General features: G+C 45.1%; 1 protein-coding gene across 1 annotated transcript in view; it reads right to left on the reverse strand.

The window, feature by feature from the left end:
- Positions 1-1,018: 1,018 nt before the first annotated feature.
- The window catches only part of LOC115138350 (receptor-type tyrosine-protein phosphatase gamma-like), a 263,743-nt gene continuing 240,151 nt past the window's right edge, over positions 1,019-24,610 (reverse strand). The window contains exons 13-29 of the mRNA XM_029675127.2: positions 22,143-22,281; positions 19,118-19,209; positions 14,829-14,920; positions 12,278-12,374; positions 11,990-12,072; positions 11,659-11,793; positions 11,381-11,515; positions 11,031-11,203; positions 9,344-9,479; positions 8,906-9,052; positions 7,568-7,661; positions 7,160-7,236; positions 6,703-6,831; positions 6,055-6,201; positions 5,740-5,882; positions 4,876-5,011; positions 1,019-3,810 (exon numbers count right to left, since the gene is read on the reverse strand). Coding sequence (XP_029530987.2) covers positions 3,664-3,810; positions 4,876-5,011; positions 5,740-5,882; positions 6,055-6,201; positions 6,703-6,831; positions 7,160-7,236; positions 7,568-7,661; positions 8,906-9,052; positions 9,344-9,479; positions 11,031-11,203; positions 11,381-11,515; positions 11,659-11,793; positions 11,990-12,072; positions 12,278-12,374; positions 14,829-14,920; positions 19,118-19,209; positions 22,143-22,281 — 2,102 coding nt within the window. The 3' untranslated portion in view covers positions 1,019-3,663. The remainder of the gene's footprint in view (positions 3,811-4,875; positions 5,012-5,739; positions 5,883-6,054; positions 6,202-6,702; positions 6,832-7,159; positions 7,237-7,567; positions 7,662-8,905; positions 9,053-9,343; positions 9,480-11,030; positions 11,204-11,380; positions 11,516-11,658; positions 11,794-11,989; positions 12,073-12,277; positions 12,375-14,828; positions 14,921-19,117; positions 19,210-22,142; positions 22,282-24,610) is intronic.

A 24,610-nucleotide genomic window follows, 5' to 3' on the forward strand; every position in this document is an offset into this window, starting at 1 on the left:
AATTGGTTGTTATTTATTAGAGATCCCCTTACCTCCAAAGTGAGGATGTCCTGGTATGAGAGTTGTCTTGTTCTGAAAGTCCTGTCGTAGGAGATAGAAGTATGCCTTTCACAAATTCCTTTTACATAGCCTTAGAAGCCTATACCAGCGTTATCAACGTAAAATGTATGCACTGAAAGCGTGTATTCAAGTGGAGACAACCAGCTACATTTTTGAGAGGCATCTGGTAGATTAAGCTGTTCCATACCTGGAGGGGTTGGGCATTTCTCTCATGTGCAGCTTCACCTGCTGCCTCCTCGTACTCTTCTGTTGCTCATATCGACTCTCCATCTGCTGAAGCAGCACAGCTCTTTCCCCTAGACCGACACGGATGGCATGGATGACTTCCTTGTGTTTATAGCTAGCTAGCGAGGCTTCCAATCTGAAAATGCAACATTCTCTAGTCATTCCCGTAGAGCTAATTCAGAGTTAGCTATGTTTTTGTTGTGGATATTTAGCTAGTAAAAGTTGTTTATGACATTTAAAATAAACGTGGCATAACCTAATTAAAATGATCAATGCGGGAGCATGAACCACAAAATCCAAAGTCTTTAACAGTGTTGTTTGTCTGCTTTGTAAATCTGACAGCAATCCAGTTACCTCCCTACCCCTGTAATTATTGCTTTGATGACCATTACACTTTCTATTATGTCATTTGAGGCTAATCAAATATCCTCATAATTACTGTGCTTTCCAATAATTGATGCTTTCATAATTACAGTACTCACGCATACTCTCACTGTTTAGCCAGGTCTTGTGAACAGAATGTAAGCTCTTGAGATCAGGATGTGTAGGCTTATCGAAAACTACTTGGCTGTTCTGGGAAAAGTCTTCACTACTTTACCACTAGATGGAAACCTTGTATCTAATTATGTGATACAAGGATAGTAGAATGATAATACTTGATTCCCAATATGATACAAATGGCTAAATCCAGTACACAAAGGCAAACATGGACCACACAAGGAATTCAACAAAGTACATCAAAACCCATATTTTATTTTAAGTATAGCAATACAATGTACATATTAAATAACACTATAATAGAATGCTTTGTAGTAGCTATCAACAAAAAAAAAAACGTTTTTTTCTCCCTTTTTTCTTTTCTTATTTCAGGTTACAAAAGAGGAAGCAACGCCCCCCTGTTCAAAATGGTCAATGGGATGAAATTATTCAGTGACTTACTAGATCTATTCTATTGCACACTCTGACAACAGAAACATGAACATGAAAACAAAAAAAAGTAATAACGATAATATCACAATCACTGCCTTAAAAGTTCATGGGAGGCGTGGAATTGTTATTGCAATGTGATGACGGCCACTAACTCAATGCACAAAGACTTGGTTTCCACGTTTCACCACAAAAGCAATGCAATGAAGGAGTTGAACTGAGAGAAAGAAAAATAGCTTTATATGAAAATATAAAAGTCTATGATTATATACCATAGATACAAAGTTTCCAGAAAATGGTTGGTAATAGAAGCAACAAAATATGTACATTGTTTTCATGATCCACTAGTGTTTGTGTTTTGCAACACATTAACACACCTGACAGTGGACACTAAGCTCAGTGATGGAACAAGCAAAACTGAATGAATGAAAAACAGCTAGTGCTTAACAATGCAAAATGCCTTCAGTGACAAAGGGACAAAAGTCAGCTGTTTACCCCAAATGTTGGAGTTATGACTTAATTCAATAGCCCTCCTTGGAAGGAGATGAAAGATGACGGGTACACCAAAAGAAGGAATTAATGCATCTCTCTACTTTATTATTCCACTAATTGAGTCAGAACTGAGATATCTTAAAATTGCAATGATCTCCCCCTGTAGCAAAGGGATTTTCTAAACGAACACAAGTTATGACGAGTTTCTGCAGAAAGTCCAGCATGTAAAATAAAAGATGCCAAATGAAGCAGAAGAAAACGCACACATCATCACTCACTCAGTCAACAGCCCACACATTACTGACAAAGGAAATCAGACACAAATGAAATAAGCTCTCCCTCTCTCTATTATTTCTCTTGACGGAAATTCGTATAAGTCTTTGGTAAAAGTTACAAATCATAGGTATCCTCTATGTTTTGTTGTGATAATCAAACACAAAATATTCTAATAGCATGGTCATTGTGCTGTTTAATTAATTCACATTTTTCTTTCAAATGCAAATCACAGGTGGTCTCTCTTTCCTTCAGATAACTAAGGGAGGTATTTTTTTAAAAAGTGATTCTGTCAGGAAATGAAGGGGTGGTGGTGGGAGTACAACTAAAACAGGGTCAATGAGTTCATGTGAATCACTCTAGGACTCCAATAAAACTGTCCTTGAACCACAGCAAAACTGTCCCTTGCTTAGGCCACTAAGTTCCCACCTGACTGAATCTGGAGCAAAACCATACGACGGTCATAGCATACAATCATACCACACACAAGCAGAGTCAAGCAACGGTGAGGATTAGAAACTATGTACACAAGGCCGTGTGACGTGGGAGCATACCTGCTTCAGGATGGACCGGGGAGATTATCAACATACCTTCACCCAAATAATCAATTCAACAGGCAGGATACAGAGAATGGCAAACGGCTGTATCACGAGTATCCATTTTCTCAAAGAAGTTTCCACTCACACAAGGGCATCATCATTTCTTAATTTAACTAACTTCTATGACTCTGCGTTGACTATTAGCAGCAAGAAGCGAAAAACAACTGAGCCAGAAGGGGGTGTAAGTGTGCAGAAAATCAACACTGGCATTGACTAAGAGTGGTAAACTGTTGGATCAAGTGGGACTCAGAGGCAGGTCATGACATCGGACATCTACAAAATCACAAGTTATAATGATAAGGATATTCATATATGTGTACATATATCTATATATATATATTCAAAAGCATAATATGAATCATACAAAAAAACAATACAAGTTCACAGTAGCTGTTATAATATCTCCTTCAGTATTCAAATATGGGTTTGAATTGCTAATAAGATGCATAATGAAGATAAGGTGATACAAACAAAAGAAGAACAAACAAACAGAACCAATGACCCTATTGGCTGTAGGTGTGATTGAAACCAGACTGTTGAGTCTGGCAGCAAATGAGTGACACATGAGCCATATGGGTGAGCAGAGGAGAGAAGAAGAGAGGTGGGGAGAGGAGAAGAGGTCTACTGTAGTGAAACCAGGTTGAAAGGGTTATTGATATGAACAGGAAGTTATGTCACTCTCACTCCTCTTCCTTATATGAGCCAGTAGGGAGCAAACGGAGCAATGAGGGTTTTGCCATGGGATGTTGAAATCAGAGCTTAAGTGTAGTAGAACAGAGTCCATCAGCTTAGTATAGGCAGTAACACTGACATTATAGTGCAAACAAGAAAGACAGAAGTGTGTTTCGTTGTTGTGAACTCAAAAATGCAGCTGCAAACGTTCAGTAGGATAACATTAAGACGTAAAATGGCAAAAAATAAATATCAAAAACTTTTTATCAGTGTAAAAAAGTAATCAGGTTATTCATTTAACCAAGAGTCTGGCAAAAAAAGGCCTCAAAGTATTGTCTTATAGTCAGTTTTACAAAGTAAGTGCCTCTCTCTCTGCGAGGGCCTGGGGCCACTCAGGCCTGGTGGGTGGGGTCCTTCAGACGAGGGACTCCATGCTCTCTGCCTGGTCTGACTCATCCGACATGGCCATGGTACCGTTTCTGTCCAGCGACCATAAGCCAGAGCCATTCTCCTTGGTGCTGATCAGACTGAGCATAGCTTTATAAAGGTACTGGTACTGATCCTGTGGAGGGAGAGGGAAATGCTGTAAGGAAGGGTGCAAACTCCAAAAATGCAATCAAGTAGCCAATTTGCATCTACACTATATATACAAAAGTATGTGGATGTCAGCACAAGAACTGTTCATCAGGAGCTTCATGAATTGGGTTCCATAGCCGAGAAGCCGCACACAAGCCTAAGATCACCATGCTCAATGCCAAGTGTCGGCTGGAGTGGTGTAAAGCTCGCCGCCATTGGACTCTGGAGCAGTGGAAACCCATTCTTTGGAGTGATGAATGACACTTCACCATCTGGCAGTGCAAAGGACGAATCTGGGTTTGGTGGATGCTAACTGCCCGAATGCATAGTGCCAATAGTGTCATCTCAGTGCTAGAGGTGTCACTATAGACCCTGGTTCGATCCCGGGCTGTATCACAACTGGCCATGCTCGGGAGTCCCATAGGGCAGTTTCCCAATTGGCCATGCGTTAGGGGAGGGTTTGGCTGGGGTAGGCCGTTACTGTAAATAAGAATTTGTTCTTAACTGACTTGCCTGGTAAAATAAAAATGTTTGGTGGAGGCGGAATAATGGTCGGGGCTGTTTTTCATGGTTCGGGCTAGGCCCCTTAGTTCCAGTGAAGGGAAATCTTAACGCTACAGCATATAATGACATTCTAGACGATTCTGTGCTTCCAACTTTGTGGTAACAGTTTGGGGAAGGCCCTTTCCTGTTTCAGCATGACAATGCCCCCCCGTTCACAAAGCAACGTCCATACAGAAATAGTTTGTCAGGACCTAAACCCCATCGAATACCTTTGGGATGAATTGGAACGCCAACTGTGAGCCAGGCCTAATCGGCCAAAATCAGTGCCCGACCTCACTAATGCTCTTGTGGATGAATGGAAGCAAGTCCCTGCAGCAATGCTTTCCCAGAAGAGTGGAGGCTGTTATAGCAGGAAAGTGGAGACCAACTCCATATTAATGCCATTGATTTTGGAATGCGATGTTCGACGAGCAGGTGTCCACATACTTTTGGTCATTTAGTGCATTTAATCGCTTCCATTTCATAACCATGCTACTAGTCTACTTACTATATCTGTGAATACTCCAGGCCTCATGAGGTTGATCATTTTGGCCACCTGATAGACGCCCACGGCACTCTCACTCTCCAGCTGCTGAGACAGGGTGGTGAGGGCACAAAGCATGCCCGCTGACACTGCTCCGAACCTGGGGGACAGGAGAGGAACACACAGGGTTAACTTCATAAGCCTTTAAACAGGACAGAGACACACCTTCACATAGAAGCATAGGGCCCAGAGAGGAACTGAACGTCAGACTGGAGACTTAAGGAACACTGCAGCAAATTAATTCCATGTGAGACGGCAAGAGGAGTTCAGCCCCTTAGAGAAAGAGGGACGCTCACAATGAAAAGGTTGCTGCTTTTATTAACAGCTTTGTCAAGTGCACTGGAGATACACAGCCTAACAACCATGTCTAACCAGCTAATGAATATGCAGATAATTACTACAGCCGTCTATCCAAAACCTCTTAGGGGGGGATACCATAGTAACGTTACAGAACTGAAATACTCAATTAGTCCCTTTTTTCTCTGGGATGAGACAAGCAATCTTCATTATCCTAATGAATAAACATGACTAAAGCGGCATGTCTCGTCGTTGGGAGTGTTGTTCGTCGCCGCTCATGTCTGTCAATATTAAGCGACGTTCATTATTTCTAATTGGATGGCGTATCAGTGTACCTGGGGGTGGGACTCATTAGAAGTCATTCAATGGCTATGCTTACCAGGTATGCTGTAGATGTGAACGTGTGGGTGGGTGTGTGTGGGAATAACAAAATGTTCTGTTGAAACAGCTTACAGTATACAGTATTCAGTTCGCTTAAAAGCAGAGATGAGTGTTCTCTCTGTCATTAGGAATAGGATGTGACACACTCACTCGTCGTGTACTATGGTGGGTCCGTCTCTGGTCATAGCCTCCTCCTTGATGACATTGATGAGCTCAAAGGTGCTGCTGATGGGAGCGTCAGGGTTGGGCCACTTAGGGCACTGGAAGTGACGCACCTCCAACACATAGTCATCCTGGGGAGAGGAACAGAACGAGAGGAAGGGATAGGTTAGTGTATGTAGGTGTACATACAAAGACACCCCCCCACACACACACACACACACACACACACTCATGGAGGAAAAGACAGTCATACACACAGAGGTAGGTCCATAAACACCCACACACCCACACACCACACCGTACCTGTGTGGCCTCCAGGATGAAGTCGTGGATGATGATCTGCTCCTCGTTAGAAAGGCAGAGTCTGTCTTTGCTGATAAGTGTGACAGTGAAGGCTTCACAGTTCATGGCCTCCTCTCGACTCGGCCAGTACACAAACTCATCCTCCGCCTAAAGACACACAGACAAATCAAAGGGGGGGATTAGTATGAAAAGGAAAAGGGAGGAGAAGTGGGGTTGAGACAAAAATAGAAAAACACGGATGGGTTGAGCGAGACATTTCAGTTTAGTAGAATCACTGAGAGTTTATTCTGAGCAAAGCATTAAGTCCAAAACGAAACAAACTGTTAAAGGGGCGGGAATATGAGTGCAGAGGTGCCCCCAATCAGTGTGTGAAATCACAGAGAGTTTATTAGAGAGACATATGGCTGACTGGAGTGACTGATACAGCTGCTGTCACTTCCAGTCCTCATCTCACTGCTTCTCACCCCAAAATGAGTGACTTCCTGTGTGAACACTGGGCCAAGGCTGGAAAAGACAATGCTTAGGGTGCTAAGGCAGCCTTTTAATAGACCAAATATTAGGCTGATATCTGAACTGTTTTACCTTTAGTCTGTGTGCGTGTGTTTGTGTATGTGTGCGTGCGTGTGCGTACGTGTGTGTGAGACCCACCAGCCCCTGGTTGTCCGGCAGCATGACAATGATCTGTGCGTTGTGGTCCCAGATCATCCGCCAGAAGTCTTTAGTGGTGTGGGGTAGAGGATGCTGGGTAATGATGAACTCATTGCTCCTGTAATAGCCCTGTGGTGTCACAACAGAGGTCAAGGGTTCAAGCAAGGGTTGTGTTGTGGTTAAGAGGAAAACAAGCCAGTGTGCCTCAGGCAAAACCGGCCACAGCAGCAGCCTACCACTGCTTAAAACACCTTACAGCTAGCAGTCTACATTTAGTATTCACAAAAGTCAACAAAAGACAACAAGTCCATTCCTCTCAGTTGACAGCAATCAATGTCTATGAGACAAATGGATTTTATATCAAAATATTTATATTCCTTGTTCAGTTGGTCCAGCCAGGTGTGTGCCTGAGGGACAGTGAATGATTGACAGGGGAGGAACAGGAGGTGGTACTCACCATTATGTAAGATGCGTTAATGTAATCTGTGCCTTTCATACCGGGCAAAGGTGCCAACCCCACCCTCGCTCGCTCCGCTGCCATAGAGACACAGAGAGAACCAATCAGGGCACAGTGATCATAGAGCTATGTAGCAAACATGTTCTTATTGGTTTACAAAGCGAGTGAGTGATTTCTATGAAAAGCAGCCACAGCATACTCACTTAAAATAACTATAGTACGAGCGCGGACCAGTTATGTGACTAATTACTGTAGATGAATGACTTCCTGACCATGAATAGAGACTAGGGTAATCAGAAACAGGACACTGGAAAGCAGCAGTCTAGCCTGGAGCCAGTGCAATAGGTGAATATGGCCGTCAGGTGGTGCATGGATCATATAGTCAAACAAGTTGAGTATTTGACTTACAGGGTACCACCGAAGAGTTGCGGTTCTTCTCTTTGTTGCACTCCTTCTGAGCACTGAAGCACTCCACAAACCTGGCGTTACACTGAGTCACCAACTGCAAACAAGAGAAGAGGTGAGAGGGCAAGAAAGAGGGATAGAGAGATTGATGAAAGGGGGGGGGGTTAGATAACAATGATACAGTCAGGGTTGGGGTCAATTCCAGTCAATTCAAGTACACTGAAATTCCAATTTCAATTTTCTTCAATGCTAAACATTCTAGTAAATTCTTACTCAGATCAAATTCAGCTGAAGGAAAAAAATGGTGTTTTCATCTTAACACTCCTGCCAAATGACACAATTACAAACACAACACTGCTAATTCTTTGGAGAGCAGAAATTAACATAGGACTTAACATTTTTGGCATCTAAAAAACAAATAAATATTTTCTCCAAAAAAAGGTTAACTTCAAATCCAGCCTTGAGGCTAATTGCATTAATATCACAATGGCTGCCATTGTTTTGCAAGAGCACGCTCAATCTCTCCTGACCCTGGGCCGAATCAAATCACACCATGGAGGAGAATAATGAGAGCCAATTACGATCTGAGCCTTTCGTCAAACCAGGCGACAAACTGGACCCCCCCACTGTGATAGGAGGGTTCACATTGCCCTGGCAACAAGTGCAGTGAGTAGCATTAGTCAAAGAGGGCACCTGGGGAAGAGAAGTACTCTTCCCCTAAATGTATTTCCATTCTAATTACATTTACGTCTCCAGCAGTGGGCCCAGACAGAGATCAATCAAGACTTTGTGATGCTGAGAGACATCTTTAAGGAGACAGACATGACACCCTGAGATCCCTGGGAAAACAAGGGAATGATGGAGAGGGAAGTGAGACAATAGAGGGAGACATAGAGGGACGATAGAAAACGAGAGGTACGGAGAGAGAGAGAGGGGTACAGAGAGAGAGAGAGGGGTACAGAGAGAGAGAGAGGGGTACAGAGAGAGAATAGAGGGAGACATAGAGAGTACGATAGAAAACGAGAGGTACGGAGAGAGAGAGGGGTACAGAGAGAGAATAGAGGGAGACATAGAGAGTACGATAGAAAACGAGAGGTACGGAGAGAGAGAGAGAGAGGGGTACAGAGAGAGAATAGAGGGAGACATAGAGAGTACGATAGAAAACGAGAGGTACGGAGAGAGAGAGAGGGGTACAGAGAGAGAAAGAGAGACAGAGAGCGAGATATATGCAGGCAGAAAAAGATAGATTCAGAGAAAACCTGTTTGAGAGAGAAGGAGCATGATAGGCAGAGAGAGAACGAGATCTAGGGTTCAGTAAGACTGAGAAGGAGCTGATCAGACCTTAAACTGTTTCTCCAGCCGAGTCTTGCCGCCCACCCCAGGTGTAAGGATACTGTTGACATAGCTGTGCAGCTGGCTGGACAACACCTCTGTCTCCTTCCCCATGATGGCCTCAATCAACACATCATGAATGAAGATATACTGCTCCTATAGGCCAAGCAAGATGGAGAGAAGCAACACCAAGTCAGACATGCAGACAGTGGCAGTACAGCTCTTTGTAAAGAAATTATGACAATGGCTATGGTCCTTTGGTCCTGGACAACAGTGGCTATGTGATGCATGCCTGGAGATGGACAGATTCAAACACAGCTGCATAAGACAGATAAGAAAGACATCATTTGCTTTCAAACAGATGCTGAAGTGAACAGAATGTCACATAGTGAGTATAGAAGGGTACACACACACACACACACACACACACACACACACTGGACCCACCTCTGTTTGTACCAGGTAGTTGCGCTGGGTCCGGATGTGTTTGAGGAAGCCCAGGACGTTGACTGTGCTTTTGTCCTTGATCTGCTGCAGCATGCTGTCTATGACGATGTAGGTCCCCGTCCGGCCCACACCCGCACTGCACACACACAGGAACACACACATTGGAATAGAGCCCTTCAGGAACATGGACAAAAATGTCAATGACAGCAGCAGACCAATTAATAACTCAGCTGTCTTCAATACCAGTCCATGTCTACTACAGCAATGTTCTCTTTTAGCTGGTTCTTAATTGATCGATTCATGTCATTGGCTGGCCAGTGTCTAGTCACCTGGTTCTCCAGATCTAAACCAGTTGCTGATGAATGAGGTTCATGGTTATAAACCATCAGACACAGTGACAGTCAAGGTTAGGAGCTGGGTAGAGCTTCTCCCGAGTGGCGCAGCGGTCTAAGGCACTGCATCTCAGTGCAAGAGGCGTCACTACGGTCCCTGGTTCAAATTCAGGCTGTATCACATCCGGCCGTGATTGGAAGTCCCATAAGGTGGCACACAATTGGCCCAGCATCGTCCAGGTTTGGCCAGAGTAGGCCATCATTGTAAATAAAAACTACTTGCCTAATTAAATCATTTTTTACATTTTTTTAATAAATAAAAAAAACTATCGGAGATGTCATACAGTACAAACTCCTATAAGACAGGCCTGAACAGTCTGATCCCTAACAGGCCTATCTCTACCTCCTAGGTTGACTTCCCTCTCCTCATGTCAGGGTCCTGTGCATACACTATAGTGTGAGTTAATGAGAGGAGCGGAAGCAGACGGCTTTAATCATAAATAGAGTCCATGTTCAGCAGAAGAGAAGCCAGTCGCCAGCACTGACAGTGAGAGACAGGGTCCACCCAGGTCACAGGCACAGTAATGAGGACCTTTGTGTGTGTGTGTGTGTGTGTGTGTGTGTGTGTGTGTGCCTGGCAGAGCTGTACAGTTGAGTGTGTAGACACAGCGGGCTCTGCCTGTGAAGGGCCATTCTCTAACAGCGCAGGACAGTATGACGTTAGAGACCATTACTCTCATTACAGAGGAGGGAACTTTCACTGGACAATTACAGTCCATTTCCCTGCCTGCACACCACATTACTGCCTTAAACACAGACTTAGCTAACCACGGATGGGATCCCTGGCTCTCAGGTAACAAAGGAAGTGCAGAGTAGCTGAAGTGGAAATGATAGTGTATAAGTCGCTCTGGATAAGAGCGTCTGCTAAATGACTTAAATGTAATGTAATGTATATTTCAGACTGCAGTACATATTATAGCATGGCTCTGTGCCACGTCACTCACATTACTGCACGTAAAGGGCTTTTTAATCTCAGCCGTGCCAAATCACACTGATTTATTGTCTGAAACACTTATGTACCGAGCTTCAGCACCACAACAGATGTTTTCAGAGGTGAAAAGAAATAACAAACTAAACTCCAGTAAATCATTCAACTGTCTTATATTGCCACTTACGTTTTTGGGCTCATTATTTCTCATAACCTTTATTTTCCTTATTTGTTCTTCCTCTCTCTCATGCTTGATTAATATTTTAGACAGCAGTTTAAAAAATGTGTATTTTGCTCACTAACACTTATTAACTCTTCTCCCCTTAAATACTGTTTTCCCTTTAATAATCCCTGACCAGCACAGTACCTGCAGTGGACCAGCATAGGGCCCATCTCTGGGGTTTGGGAGGCAGAGGACCTCCTGACAAAGGTGAGCACGGGCAGCGTGTACTCAGGGACACCCATGTCAGGCCACTGGGTGTAGTGGTACTGAACCACTGTCCTCTCACTCTGACGCCCCTTAGGATTCCCCTTCTGACCCTGGGCGAGAGGGAGGGAGGAAGAGGGAGGAGGGCGATAGAGAGAAGTCCCATTGATTAGTATCTTCCACATGATGAGAAGTAGATATCACATTAGTCACTTTTCAAGAACACTGAGACTAGTAGAGCAGGATCACCTGAGAACACAAGTATGGAGACCTGTACTACAGTCACTGACCTTTTTTACTTTCGCATTGCGCACAGTGAAGCGTCGTAGCGTGTAGCAAGCGTGCACTTTGGTGCTCTTTAGTGTGACCACAATGTTTCCATACTCCTCGCTGTTCTCTGTGGGCCAGTACTGGTCACATTTTCTCTGCAGGGACACAACACACAGGGTTAGGACCACTCGTTTCAATGAACCGCAAAGAAACCAAAATGTTATTACATGGTTACTAAAAAGTCATTACTATTTTAGTACTGAGAGGAAAGAGATCTATTGATTTGTAGTGCACATACTCTTCCTTTCTCCACCAGGTTGGTGATCATGACGATGATACCAGTGTTCTGTTCCCACACCATCCTCCAGAAGTCCTCGAAGGTGGACTTGAGAGGGCCCTGAGCCGCGATGTAGGCCTTGGGCTTGTTATAGCCCTACCATACAGAGGGAAACATGGTGCAAGGCCATTCAGAACACAAACACTATTCAAAGATACTGCCTTGCTTTGAACTTCAATCGATTACACACACTGTACACGCATGCATGCAATACGCGGTGGACAAACTAACTCTCACACAAATACACACTTACACGACCAAACCAGATGGCCCATAAGAGATACACACTCACATCAACATAATTGGCATTGATGTAGTCGCTGTGTTTGGAGTCCTTCCCAGCTAAAGGCCGTAGCTTCACCCGACTGTGGTCGTCTGGAGGAGAGAGACAGGGACAGTTTGAAGTGTGTGTGTGTCACATTCCTAGCACTACATATTCTGACAGTTCTGAAGACACCAGTAGTCTAGACAATGACAGCTGTACTCTGACAAGCAGTAACTGTGTGACATAAAGCATCAGTACAGTGGTGTGACTGGCTGTCACGGTCCTGTATTGTAATGTGTGGTGTGCACTACTCACAGGCCACGATGTTGATGTATCTGTTCTTGTGCTTGTTGTCTGGATGGTTGGAGTGCTCCGACGTGATCTTCATGTCCACCGTGCATCGCTGCACCTCCTGTGGGAGCGAGAGAGACACACACAGAGGGTGACATTTTGGAACGCGGTGAAAAGAGAGGTTTTGACATAAATGCCGGCGCTATTAGTTATGCGGGCATTTCTGGTGACGTCTCCGGGATTTTACGCTGTCAGAATGTGGTGGACACAGTGACAGACACAGGGCAGATGTCTCTCTCTCTCTCTCTCTCTCTCTCCTTAAGCAGAAGTTGACATGTTCTCTGCCCTTTAGTTGTGTCACACACTCAGCTAACCATCACGCGATCTTCCCAAACCTCAGCTGCTCTCTTCCCAAAACCATAGAGCCACCGACTGAGAATCTTCGTGTAGCAAATGTATCAACCGTCCTTTAAACTCACGGCAGAAAGCATGCCAATATTGCTCATATTATCTGTGTCTCTATCCCATCAGAAAGCCAGAGAATGCATTAGAATTATGCTCCCTCAGTATCATAGCAACCAGTATATGGAAATGTTTTATGACAAACCAACAACAGTTGTCTGGCCTTCTGGCAGTAATAGGTAACGTTATGGTCGACCAAAGCCCTCAGTTTGGCGTTAGCTCCTCAGTTATTTACAGATCAACACAACCTTGTTTTAGCTTTATAGATATCTCTCTCTGCATGGTACAAACATGAATACTCATTTATTCTGGGCACAGTGGAAGAATTCCGACCCCTCATAAAGGCAGAATAATATATATATAATGAGGACAGTGAGACGGGGTACATACTGACTGGAAAGCCACTGGTTGATGTGACCACCAGATGGCATTTATACATACAGTACATTACACACAGGCGTGCACACACACACACACACACACACACACACACACACACACACACACACACACACACACACACACGGAAACAGCTGCCTACTGGTCCAATTACAGTGTGTATGCCAATGGGGGTGGTGGCATTACAGAATGAGATACTACGAAGTAGAAGATCTCTAGCCAACACCAGGGATAATTCAACCACACTGGACATATGTAGACATTAGAATGACAAGAAGGTTATAGATAACCCCAGAACCCTGTCCGTCTATATGATGTGAAAGGCATAAGGGTACAAAGAGTTATTTTCATGTCCTATGAGACATGATGCAAATGGACACATTTATATTCACCAAAATCCTAAGTCACGTCAGGTAACCAACATGCTGAGACGTCTTCTGAATTTGTTTTACTATACTCTCCCTGTACCTCTATCGGTATGCAGTGTGCATTTCAGCCACCCCACCCCCCCAGCTATCCAAGCCCAGCCAAACCCATTCCCCAGTCTCTCTCCCTGTCTTTACTCATCCTACCCACGTCTCCCTGGGGCCCGGCTGGACAAAGGCACTTGTCAGGGCCCGAAGACCCTCCAGCCAAAGGGGTTTCGCTCCGCTGCCTTCACCCTTTCTCCTGCCTCCTTCCTGGGGACAAATAAAGAGCTGTGGAGCGCACGGAGCACTCCATTCACCCAGGAGAGGGCCCCCCCTCTTAAACCTTAAAGCTTTCCAAGTGTCCATCACCCCGGCCTGGACAACAAGGGGATGGTGGTGGGAGTGGGGGGAGGAGGTTTTTCTAGCCCCATGAGAAAACTCAGTGCAGAACAGACACACCTTCTTCTGGGGAGGGGGCCACTAAGGAATTCTGAGTGGTTTGCTAAGGGCTGAGAAAGTAAGGGTGGGAGAAGAAGAAGAAGAAGAAGAAGAAGAAGAGAAGAGGAAGAGAAGAAGAAGATAAGAAGAAGAAGGGAGAAAGAGGGCAGCAGAGATGGTTTCTAAAACCACAGTGATAGAACTAGGAGAGGTAGACTATTAAAAGCACAAATAGCTGCTAGCATGTGATCAAAATCTCCCTCAAAATAATCAAGTTGTAGGACCATTGACTCAGATTTTAGAGGTAGGCTATAGTGCTCTGAATGAAACATGACTGAGTCTGTCCTAAAGGCTATCATCCAGGCACAGAGCATTATTGATCCTCCATTCAGCTTTCTGACTCGGATCCAAGCATAACACAAGGTAATTTTTGGTTTAGTGAGTAATGTGACAGACAGAGGTTTCCAGCCTGATCACTCACTCACTCACTCACTCACTCACTCACTCACTCACTCACTCACTCACTCACTCACTCACTCACTCACTCACTCACTCACTCACTCACTCACTCACTCACTCACTCACTCACTCACTCACTCACTCACTCACTCACTCAGCCGGCCCAGTCAGGAGACACGTATAAATGAGCTAAAAGGCCTCTCCCAAATCATCTGCTCCATGACACATTAACATAGCAAGTCACCTGGCTAACTCTACATCTAACCCACCTGGCTAACTAACTAACCCACCTGGCTAACTAACTAACCCACCTGGCTAACTAACTCCAACCCACCAGGATAACTAACTCCAACACACCTGGATAACTCCAGACTGCTTATAATACAACAGAGAGAGCATTTATTTACCTCAAAGTCCTCTGAGAAGCCATGCTGGTTGTTGGAGTAGAGCTCTGAGATATGTTTGATGAACTGCTTGACAGGGATGGCCTCCATGTCATCTGAAAGGGAGACAATACCACACAATTAGACACTTAGTCAGAAACACACAGTCATACACATATAGTTCGAGTTCAGCACACACTTGTGTCTCGGGAATACATGGGAAAGCTTAGCAGAGGAACTGAGGTACATACCCAAGATATCAACAGGTTTAATGTACACTACAATGTTTATACCAAAACTCTACACTACCTCTAGAATCGCTGTAACCTGTAACACCTGTTGAATATATGTATTGCATATCTACAGTTGAAGTCAGAAGTTGACATACACCTTAGCCAAATACATTTAAACTCAGTTTTTCACAATTCAAAATTCCCTGTCATAGGTCAGTTATGATCACCACTTTATTTTAAGAATGTGAAATGTCAGAATAATAGTAGAGAGAATGATTTATTTCAGCTTTTATTTCATTCATCACATCCCCAGTGGGTCAGAAGTTTACATACACTCAATTAGTATTTGGTAGCATTGCCTTTAAACTGTTTAACTTGGGTCAAATGATTCAGGTAGCCTTCCACAAGTGAATTTTAACCAATTCCTCCTGACAGAGCTGGTGTAACTGAGTCAGGTTTGTAGGCCTCTTTGTTTGCACGCACTTTTTCAGTTCTGCCCACAAATTCTCTATAGGATTGAGGTGAGGGATGTGTGATGGCCACTACAATACCTTGACTTCTTTGTCCTTTAGCCATTTTGCCACAAATATGGAATTATGTTTGGGGAATTGTCCATTTGGAAGACCCATTTGCAACCAAGCTTCAACTTCCTGACTGATGTCTTGAGATGTTGATTAAATATATCCATATAATTTCCCTCCCTCATCATGCCATCTATATTGTGAAGTGCACCAGCCCCTCCTGTAGCAAAGCACCCCCACAACATGATGCTGCCACCCCCGTGCTTCACGGTTGGGATGGTGTTTTTTGGCTTGCAAGCATCCCCCTTTTTCCTCCAAACATAACGATGGTCATTATGGCCAAACAGTTATATTTTTTGTTTCATCAGACCAGAGGACATTTCTCCAAAAAAGTATGATCTTTGTCCCCATGTGCAGTTGCAAACCGTAGTCTGGCTTTTTTATGGTGGTTTTGGAGCAATGGCTTCTTCCTTGCTGAGAGGCCTTTCAAGTTATGTTGATATAGGACTCGTTTTACTGTGGATATAGATACTTTTGTGCCTGTATCCTCCAGCATCTTCACAAGGTCCTTTGCTGTTGTTCTGGGATTGATTTGCACTTTTTCGCACCAAAGTACGTTCATCACTAGGAGACAAAACACGTCTCCTTCCTGAGCGGTATGGCAGCTGCGTGGTCCCATGGTGTTTATACTTGAGTAGTATTGTTTTTACAGATGAACGTGGTACCTGGAAATTGCTCCCAAGGATGAACCAGACTTGTGGAGGTCCACAATTTTTTTTCTGAGGTCTTGGCTGATTATTTTTTATTTTCCCATGATGTCAAGCAAAGAGGCACTTAGTTTGAAGGTAGGCCTTGAAATACATACACAGGTACCCTCCAATTGACTCGAATGATGTCAATTAGCCTATCAGAAGCTTCTAAAGCCATGACATCATTTTCTGGAATTTTCCAAGCTGTTCAAAGGTACAGTCAACTTGGTGTATGTAAACTTCTGACCCACTAGAATTGCGATACATTGAATTATAAGTGAAATAATCTGTCTGTAAACAATTTTGGGAAAAATGACTTGTGTCATGCACAAAGTAGATGTCCTAACCGATGTGCCAAAACTACAGTTTGTTAACAAGAAATTTGTGGAGTGGTTGAAAAACAAGTTTTAATGACTTAAACATAAGTGTAAACTTCGGACTTCAACTGTATCTAAAACTTAAGAGACAGAGTGATGCAACACATGCAGGACCAGGAAGCTACATCAAAACGAACAAAGGAGAGTTGAGAGTGATTGCCCTAACCCTAACCCGTCTACTCTTCCACTCACTATGTTATGTTCAATATTTCACCAATACTTCACCAAGACAAATGAAAGAATGGGTTATTAATGTCCATCAGCTTATGTTTCGTATAGGTGAACTAAGTTCACAGCTTTCATCTCAAGCAGAGTCATTAATGATTCACAGTCTCAATCTGGTCCTTGTTTTATCCACTTCTTCACAAAACGTGGTAAAAATAGCGAAAGGGAGATTTCCCAGGGAGTGTGATGGTGGAGAGTAATGAGGGAGATGGAGCTCATCTTAGTGAATGTTCTGTCCTAACTGTGCCTGTGGGAACCCCTCTAAACGCTTGTTTAGTGACACATACGGTAAGCAGGGCTGAACGAATGTTTCATCCACAGGCACCTAATGGGAAATCCCACACCCAAACACGTGTATGAACACACACACCTACTGTATGCAAGCACACACTTACTTACACACACGCACACAAACACAAGTACGTGCGCATGCGCGGGCACACACACATACACACACACACACACACACGCACGCACACACGCACACACGCACACACACACACACACACACAAACACACACACACAGCGAATGTTTCATAGAGCCAACTTAAGGGAAATGGCACCCTATACTTTTAGATCTTAGCCCAAATGATAACGGTACTTCATAGGACATGCTGTACCCCCCTCTGTGTCCTGCTCATTAGATATTGACATACACGCCAGAGATGCCGCTAATCATATCCTTACAGTAGACACAACATATGGAAATAAAAGGAGGTTCAAGATGTCAAACAGCTTCCTGAAACAATGTATTAGACATAATTGTCAAAAAACTGTGGCTTTGTAAAATGATAGTTGGATATATAATGGAGTAAAATACTGGGGTGTGTGGTATGTCTCTGGTAGTTAGGTATGTGGTGTGTTTCTCTGCTACTCGTTTTATCATGGTTGAAATCCCCAGAGAGAGAGAGAGAGAGATGTCAGGGAGGATTAGAGATGTAGTGGGGGTTTCAGTTGAGACAATTAGCGCCGTGAGGAGCAGGTTAACCATTATGGTCATATATGGCCATCCCCTCACTGTTGACCCACTACACACTGAGTCATGGCAAACACAATATGATTCAGTCTACTGTATTTACAGCTTTATCTGAGAGAATTAACCAGTAATCTTTAGCTTCATTTAATGAAAAAGTATGCCTATTTCAGTCCTCCAAACCCATGAGCAAGACACAAATAACCCACAAACAACCCTCTAATCAACATTAGGCTATTCTAGAAACACTGTTACAGTCTAATAAAGCCACATACCTGTTGATAGCTCTTGAGGAGTTACAATCTGCGAGGGAGAATGTGTAGAGTACTGAAGTAGGTTCTCAAAGTTAAGACCCTTTTAAGGAGGAGGAGAGTGCTCTTCTGGTGCCTACTTTATAAGCCTGCCTTGTCCACGTTCTGGGAAGTGCTTTGCCATTGGCTTAAATAGGCACATTGGACACAGCTCTCTGTGCCAACGCCCATTGTGAAGGGCAGTCAGTCAGTCCAAATGGATTTGGACGCTGGGGGAAAATCTTGGATATAAGGGGAGATGTTAGATATGGAAGAGGGGGTCTTTGAGGGTCAATCTCCATGCCTCTTAGGTTTGATCCACTGTCTGGACAGTGAGAGAGTGAGAGATCCAGCACTCCTCTACCCTCCTCCCCTTCCACCCTCCTTTGGTGCATTTGGGCTAAACCAATGACGACAGGGAACTCTCATCAATCGGTTTAAACGCTAAGTCGAGTGAGTGCACATAAACACCTGTACACACTCATCACATCATTATGAAGGAATAGTCTGTCCAAATTTGATCACACACTATGCATCACGAACTGATCCTTTGGAAGAACAACACGATATTTGGAAGAACTATTCACTGACTCTTCAACAGAGCCCATAGAGGTGGCTGGATGTTGAAATAGTGGTCTCGGGTGAGGAGATGGGTCACATGCAGTCTCATATGGTGTCTCTACTGTATGTGAGTGGTGTCTGTACAGGTTGTACATGATTTGTGCCTAGAGTATTCCAGTGAAACCAGAGAGGAGCAGAACTATGTGGGACTCGGCTACTCCCCCTTTACCCTGAGTGTCTATTACACTGAGCACAGTCAGAAAGCAAAAGTTTGGTCATCTTCAGTGCTGGGCGCCATGTTGTTGCCGGTAAGCATTCCATTCATCCATTCATGATTCCTGGAGTACTATGGGGATAAAAGGGATGCTCTGATTGGTGCTTACCTGGGATTGGAATGACAGGGATGCTCTCATTGGGCACTACTCTAGGAGAGCTACTGTCTTCCACGTAGAAATGAGCTGTCTGGAAACACCTCCTGAGAGAGAGCGAGAGAGAGAGAGAGAGAGAGAGAGAGAGAGAGAGAGAGAGAGAGAGAAACGCACACTGTCAGTGACACGTTAGACCTGTGAATAATGTATCAACAATGACAATCCCTCCAAAGTAAACTCAGACGGCAATGGAAAGGCGGAACAGGATCAAGGTGTACTTTGAACTCCTCCAGAGCAGGCGAACATTAGCGTAAACACACAGTCACACACACACTCTCACAGCTCCCGCACCTCTCAAAGAGGTTGGGTTAAATGCGGAAGACACATTTCAGTTGAAGGCATCAGTTGTACAACTGACTAGGTATCCCCCTTTCCCTTTCCTCACACACAGTCAGAGTGAAGACTCGTAAAAACACTATGAGAATCCATTTGTTTTCAGTCTAAGCATACTGTACAGTGTATGTCTGACGTCAAACGATGATCAAGAGGGCAAAGTACACACAGAAACACAATTTATGGAGGTGTGTCTGGAAAGACATCTAGCTCTAGACTAAGTACCAACTTCACGGAAGTGAACTGTACATAAACATATTGCACTGTACGCTTCAGCAAAGAGCTCTAACAGAGATAACAGCTACAATATGGAAACAATGGAAACAGTAAAAAAAAGAAACTGTTCCTCTCTTTAAACTCCCCGAAGTGAAAGAAAAACTAGCTTTACTTATTTCTTCCTCAATGACACCACTTAAAAAGAGGATATAGGTGAGAACAGGAAAGGGGATAAATAATCGTCGTAGGAGAGAGGAGCACAGGTCTGAGCTTGAACCAGAGGCTATATCACAAATACAGCGTAAAGTCACTGTCCGGGTGTGTCTATGGTCCTATTCCTACCTGTATTTTATGCAGAGTAGATTGCAGAAACGGGTCATCCTAGAGAGTGAAGAAGAGGAGAGACAGAACAGTCTTTGCCAGCAGCGTCTGCATGCTGCTGCTGAACCAGACCAGCGGACGAAGGAGAAGAGAGGAGGAGTAAAGGGAGGAGAGAAGGGGAGGGCTTCCCTGTCCCCTCTGCTCTAACATTTATATTTGAGTCATTTAGCAGACGCTCTTATCTAGAGAAACTTACAGTAATAGTAAGTGCATACATTTTCATACTGGTCCCCCTTAGGAATGGAACCTACAACCCTGGCATGGCAAGCACCATGCGCTACCAAGTCACACAGGACCACAAACAAGCCGGAAGAGCAGCGGCCTCTCTTTCTCTCTGTCCAGTAAGAGTTCCTGGATCCTTCCCCAGTAATTCTCTTGTGTGTTTATAGTCAGGCTCAGGGTTGGTTGACCTAATCTCAGACCAGTCATTACCAGGTCATTACTCATTGGCGGGCTTACTGTCCACGGGCAGCCAATGTGGTCCTGGTGGGGGAGGGGTTACATGGCAACATGGGGGTTGAGCCATGAGCTCCACTCCACAATAGGATTAGAATTGCCCAACACTCCCCTCCCATGCCTCAGACACCTGCGTCTGCCCAGGAGACCTTGAGCTCAAGCCCCAACCGTTCGCCTGTGTATATGTGTGTGTGTGTATATGAATCGATATTCTATTGTGTCAGATCCCCTGGGCCTCCAGTGTTTGGGGGGATGTCACCATCCAGACGACATCTCTGTAATACCAGGAACTTTATCTCTGACACACGCACACACACACCACACACACACACACACACACACACACACACACACACACACACACACACACACACACACACACACACACACACACACACACACACACACACAGTCATCTGATCTGCAGGACGCACAAAGGTAGGCTCAGTGCCCACTCTGTGCTCAGTTCAACCAGGCTAGGCAGGCTAAACTGAGTCTAAATGCTAGGTTAACCCAACAGCCAGCCTAATCCTCCTTAGCTTGCTGCTGCAGCCATGAGCTCTGCCATATGTTCTCCTCAGAGGCCCCCTACAGGCCAGAGCCCTATGAATCCCACGGGTAAAGGTTGCCCTCCAGGCACAGATCAAGGATGAGCTTAGCCTCCTGAAATCCTACAACCTTAACCATTAGGGTGGAAGCATAAAACTGACCTGAGATCAGTGCCTAGGGGCAGCTTCCTCCTGCTCTGCTGGGTCTCAACGAGGGGCTAATCATTTGGCCATGGCTGTGGACCTTTAACGGAGCCGAGGGTGGTGAGAACCAGAAAGGTCACGGCCCACTCAGAGGAGAGATGGTCTTTGAACCCAGGCTGGCATTAAACGCCTATTTCAAGTGCTATGATGGATGAGCTTTGATGATAAAGGCCTGAGGACAGACATTGCTCTATTCAGCATCATAAGAATCATATCAATCTTACAGTAGGAGATATTGGCTGAAAACTAGTGCTCATAACCTCAATGCTATGTAGATTATGCTTTTTGTGTGACAGTATTTGCAGATGGGAGAGTGTGTATTATGGAATGGTACCTGTTAAATACAAGCTTGCTGTTAAATACATTCAAATGTGCATGCTCTCCACTACCCTGGCAGATGCAAAACCCACCGGGAGATCTCTGTGTCAGTTTCTCCTAGTGGCTGCTTGGTGTGTGTATTCTCACCCCTGAACCCCCCCATGGCTGAGGCTGTTTTGCTCCAGAGTGGAGCTGTGAAGGGGAGCAGATGGCCGGTCATACCCCTGGGCCTTAACCCATGAAGGGGGCAGCAGGGGTCTACTATAGGGCACTGGTGCTTCAGGGGAGAGCAGGGGAGAGCAGGAACCATAGCCAGCTCACACACAGAGACCACAGACAATGCTCTGGGGGCTGTTTGAATTAGCACTGGAGTGTACAAATCTCACAACGTCTGTTAACCAGCACTGTCTGTAGCATTTCACCCTCCTTCAAACTATATCAACACGATCCGGGGAAACATTCTTCCTGACAGGTTTTATTCAGCTATGTGAGTGTGATGTGTCAGTGTTTGTTATGGTACCCACCTCCAGTAGACGAGCACGGCAAGCAGCAGGCTGAGGCAGACGAAGGTGAGGGCAGAGACCACCATCAGGGGGATGATCCACTCCATCTTGCCCACCCCGGGTGCACCCTGCCGGGTCAGGTTGGACACGCTTGTCCTCTCTGAAGGAGGGGGAGACACAATCAGTCAGAATAACAGCAACATTTACTGGACAATATAGGAATACTGATCCGGAAGTGGAGAGGTAAGGCATGAGGTCAAAGACAAATTTAAATCAGCTTCACAAAGGTACAAAACAAGCCACAAACATTGATGTCTTAAAATTAGCTTGCCATCTTATCAACCAAAGACTCGTTGCTGGCCGATTTACCTTGGTAAAGTGCTGACAACATGATCGGACCAAACGTTTTCCCAGAAACCCCCTCTCTATGTAGACTGGTGTGGTACTATTCCATAATGTGGAACCTTGAGCTGTGCCCACCAAAGAAACAGTAGCCTCTCTTCAAACCGAAATGCTAGCAGTGACGATATATTCCTGTCCTTTCAAAGACAGGTATTCTAAAGTTAGCCACATTACCTGACAAAATCTATCAACATCATCAGCCCCTCAACCTACTGTATCTAGACTGGAGCTTTACACAGACAGAAACAACCCTGGATCACATCCAATAGGCCCACACAGGAGGAATAAATGTTCACGATGACAAAGATGAATTGATATTGGATATGTCTAGAACATCAACAATCAACACACCATCTTTTTATGTAGATAAGCCTGGTGCTACATAGCCAGGATGTCTTACTACCCAGGTGCTCCACCATATCCCATCAATCCTGAGGCTCTAAAGCCACTGAGCACGCCCCCCTCCACGCTGCTCTGCTACCCTACCTACCCAGGGCAAGTTCTCCTGCGGTGCTGTTCCCGGCCCCCATGGCTTCACTCCGCAGCGGGAGCCCGGGCGGTAGCGGTAGTGGCACAGTGGGTGTGGCCCTGGGAAGCAGAGACAACAGCCCCCTGCACTGCAGCACAGCCAGCCGCTACCACAGCTTCTCTCTCTCCCCCCACCATCCACACACACCAGGCAGGCAGGGGAACCATGATGTGCTGCTGTGCTCTCCTCCGCTCTGCTCTCTCCTGTCTGCCGCTCACGCTAACACGAGTCGTCCGGGAAAAAACACACCAGCGGAAGTGCACATGGACACACAGCCAGTCACAAACATGCACTGAAGGATACACACACACGCACACACACCAATGGTCTACATGACTCTAGTGACTCTACCCACACACTCACACATACAACACTGACACTCCAACGCTCACACACACTACATACGCTCACGCACACACATGCATATTGATGCCACACAAACACACACAAGCACACACACACCAATGGTCTACATGTCTCTAGTGCCAGGCAGGGAGCTGTTAATGGAGCACAGGGTTTTTCCCCTGCAGCTGCGGCTCTGCTCTGAGCTCGTGTCACTGGCTCTGAAAGTAGGCCAGCACTCAGCCTAAAGAGAACACAGAGGAGGGAGAGAAAAGGGGAAGGAGAGAGAGGAGGAATGGGAAACAACAAGGATGGAGAGAGGGAGAGTGAGAAAGACAACGAAAGAGAGAGAAACAGAGGTACAGAGGGAAATACAAGGAAGGAGGGAAAGAGAGGGAGTGGTAAAGACAGAGTGAGAAAGCTGGGAGTGGGATAGATGAGGAAGTAGAGTGGGATAGATGAGGAAGTAGAGAGTGGGATAGATGAGGAAGTAGAGAGTGGGATAGATGAGGAAGTAGAGAGTGGGAGAGATGAGGAAGTAGAGAGTGGGATAGATGAGGAAGTAGAGAGTGGGAGAGATGAGGAAGTAGAGTAGGGGATAGATGAGGAAGTAGAGAGTGGGAGAGATGAGGAAGTGGGAGATGAGGAAGTGGGAGATGATGAGAGTGGGATAGATGAGGAAGTAGTGGGAGAGATGAGGAAGTAGAGAGTGGGAGAGATGAGGAAGTAGAGCGGGATGATGGAAGTAGATGGGAGGAGGAAGTAGAGAGTGGGAGAGATGAGGAAGTAGAGAGTGGGATGAGGATGAGGAAGTGAGAAGTAGAGAGTGGGAGAGATGAGGAAGTAGAGAGTGGGATAGATGAGGAAGTAGGAAGTAGAGAGTGGTAGATGAGAAGTGAGGAAGATGAGGAAGTAGAGAGTGGGATAGATGAGGAAGTAGAGAGGGATAGATGAGGAAGTAGAGGATAGATGAGGAAGTAGAGGAATAGATGAGGAAGTAGAGAGGGGATAGATGGGATAGATGATGAGAGAGAGATAGAAGTAGATAGTGGGAGATAGATGAGGAAGTAGAGAGTGGGATAGATGGGATAGATGGGAGGAAGAGGAAGTAGAGAGTGGGATAGATGAGGAAGTGAGGGGAGTGAGGAAGTAGAGAGTGGGATAGATGAGGGGATAGATAGGAAGTAGAGAGGGATAGATGAGGAAGTAGAGAGTG

Source organism: Oncorhynchus nerka, linkage group LG2 (genome assembly GCF_034236695.1).
Source record: "Oncorhynchus nerka isolate Pitt River linkage group LG2, Oner_Uvic_2.0, whole genome shotgun sequence".
NCBI classification, from domain to species: Eukaryota; Metazoa; Chordata; class Actinopteri; order Salmoniformes; family Salmonidae; genus Oncorhynchus; species Oncorhynchus nerka.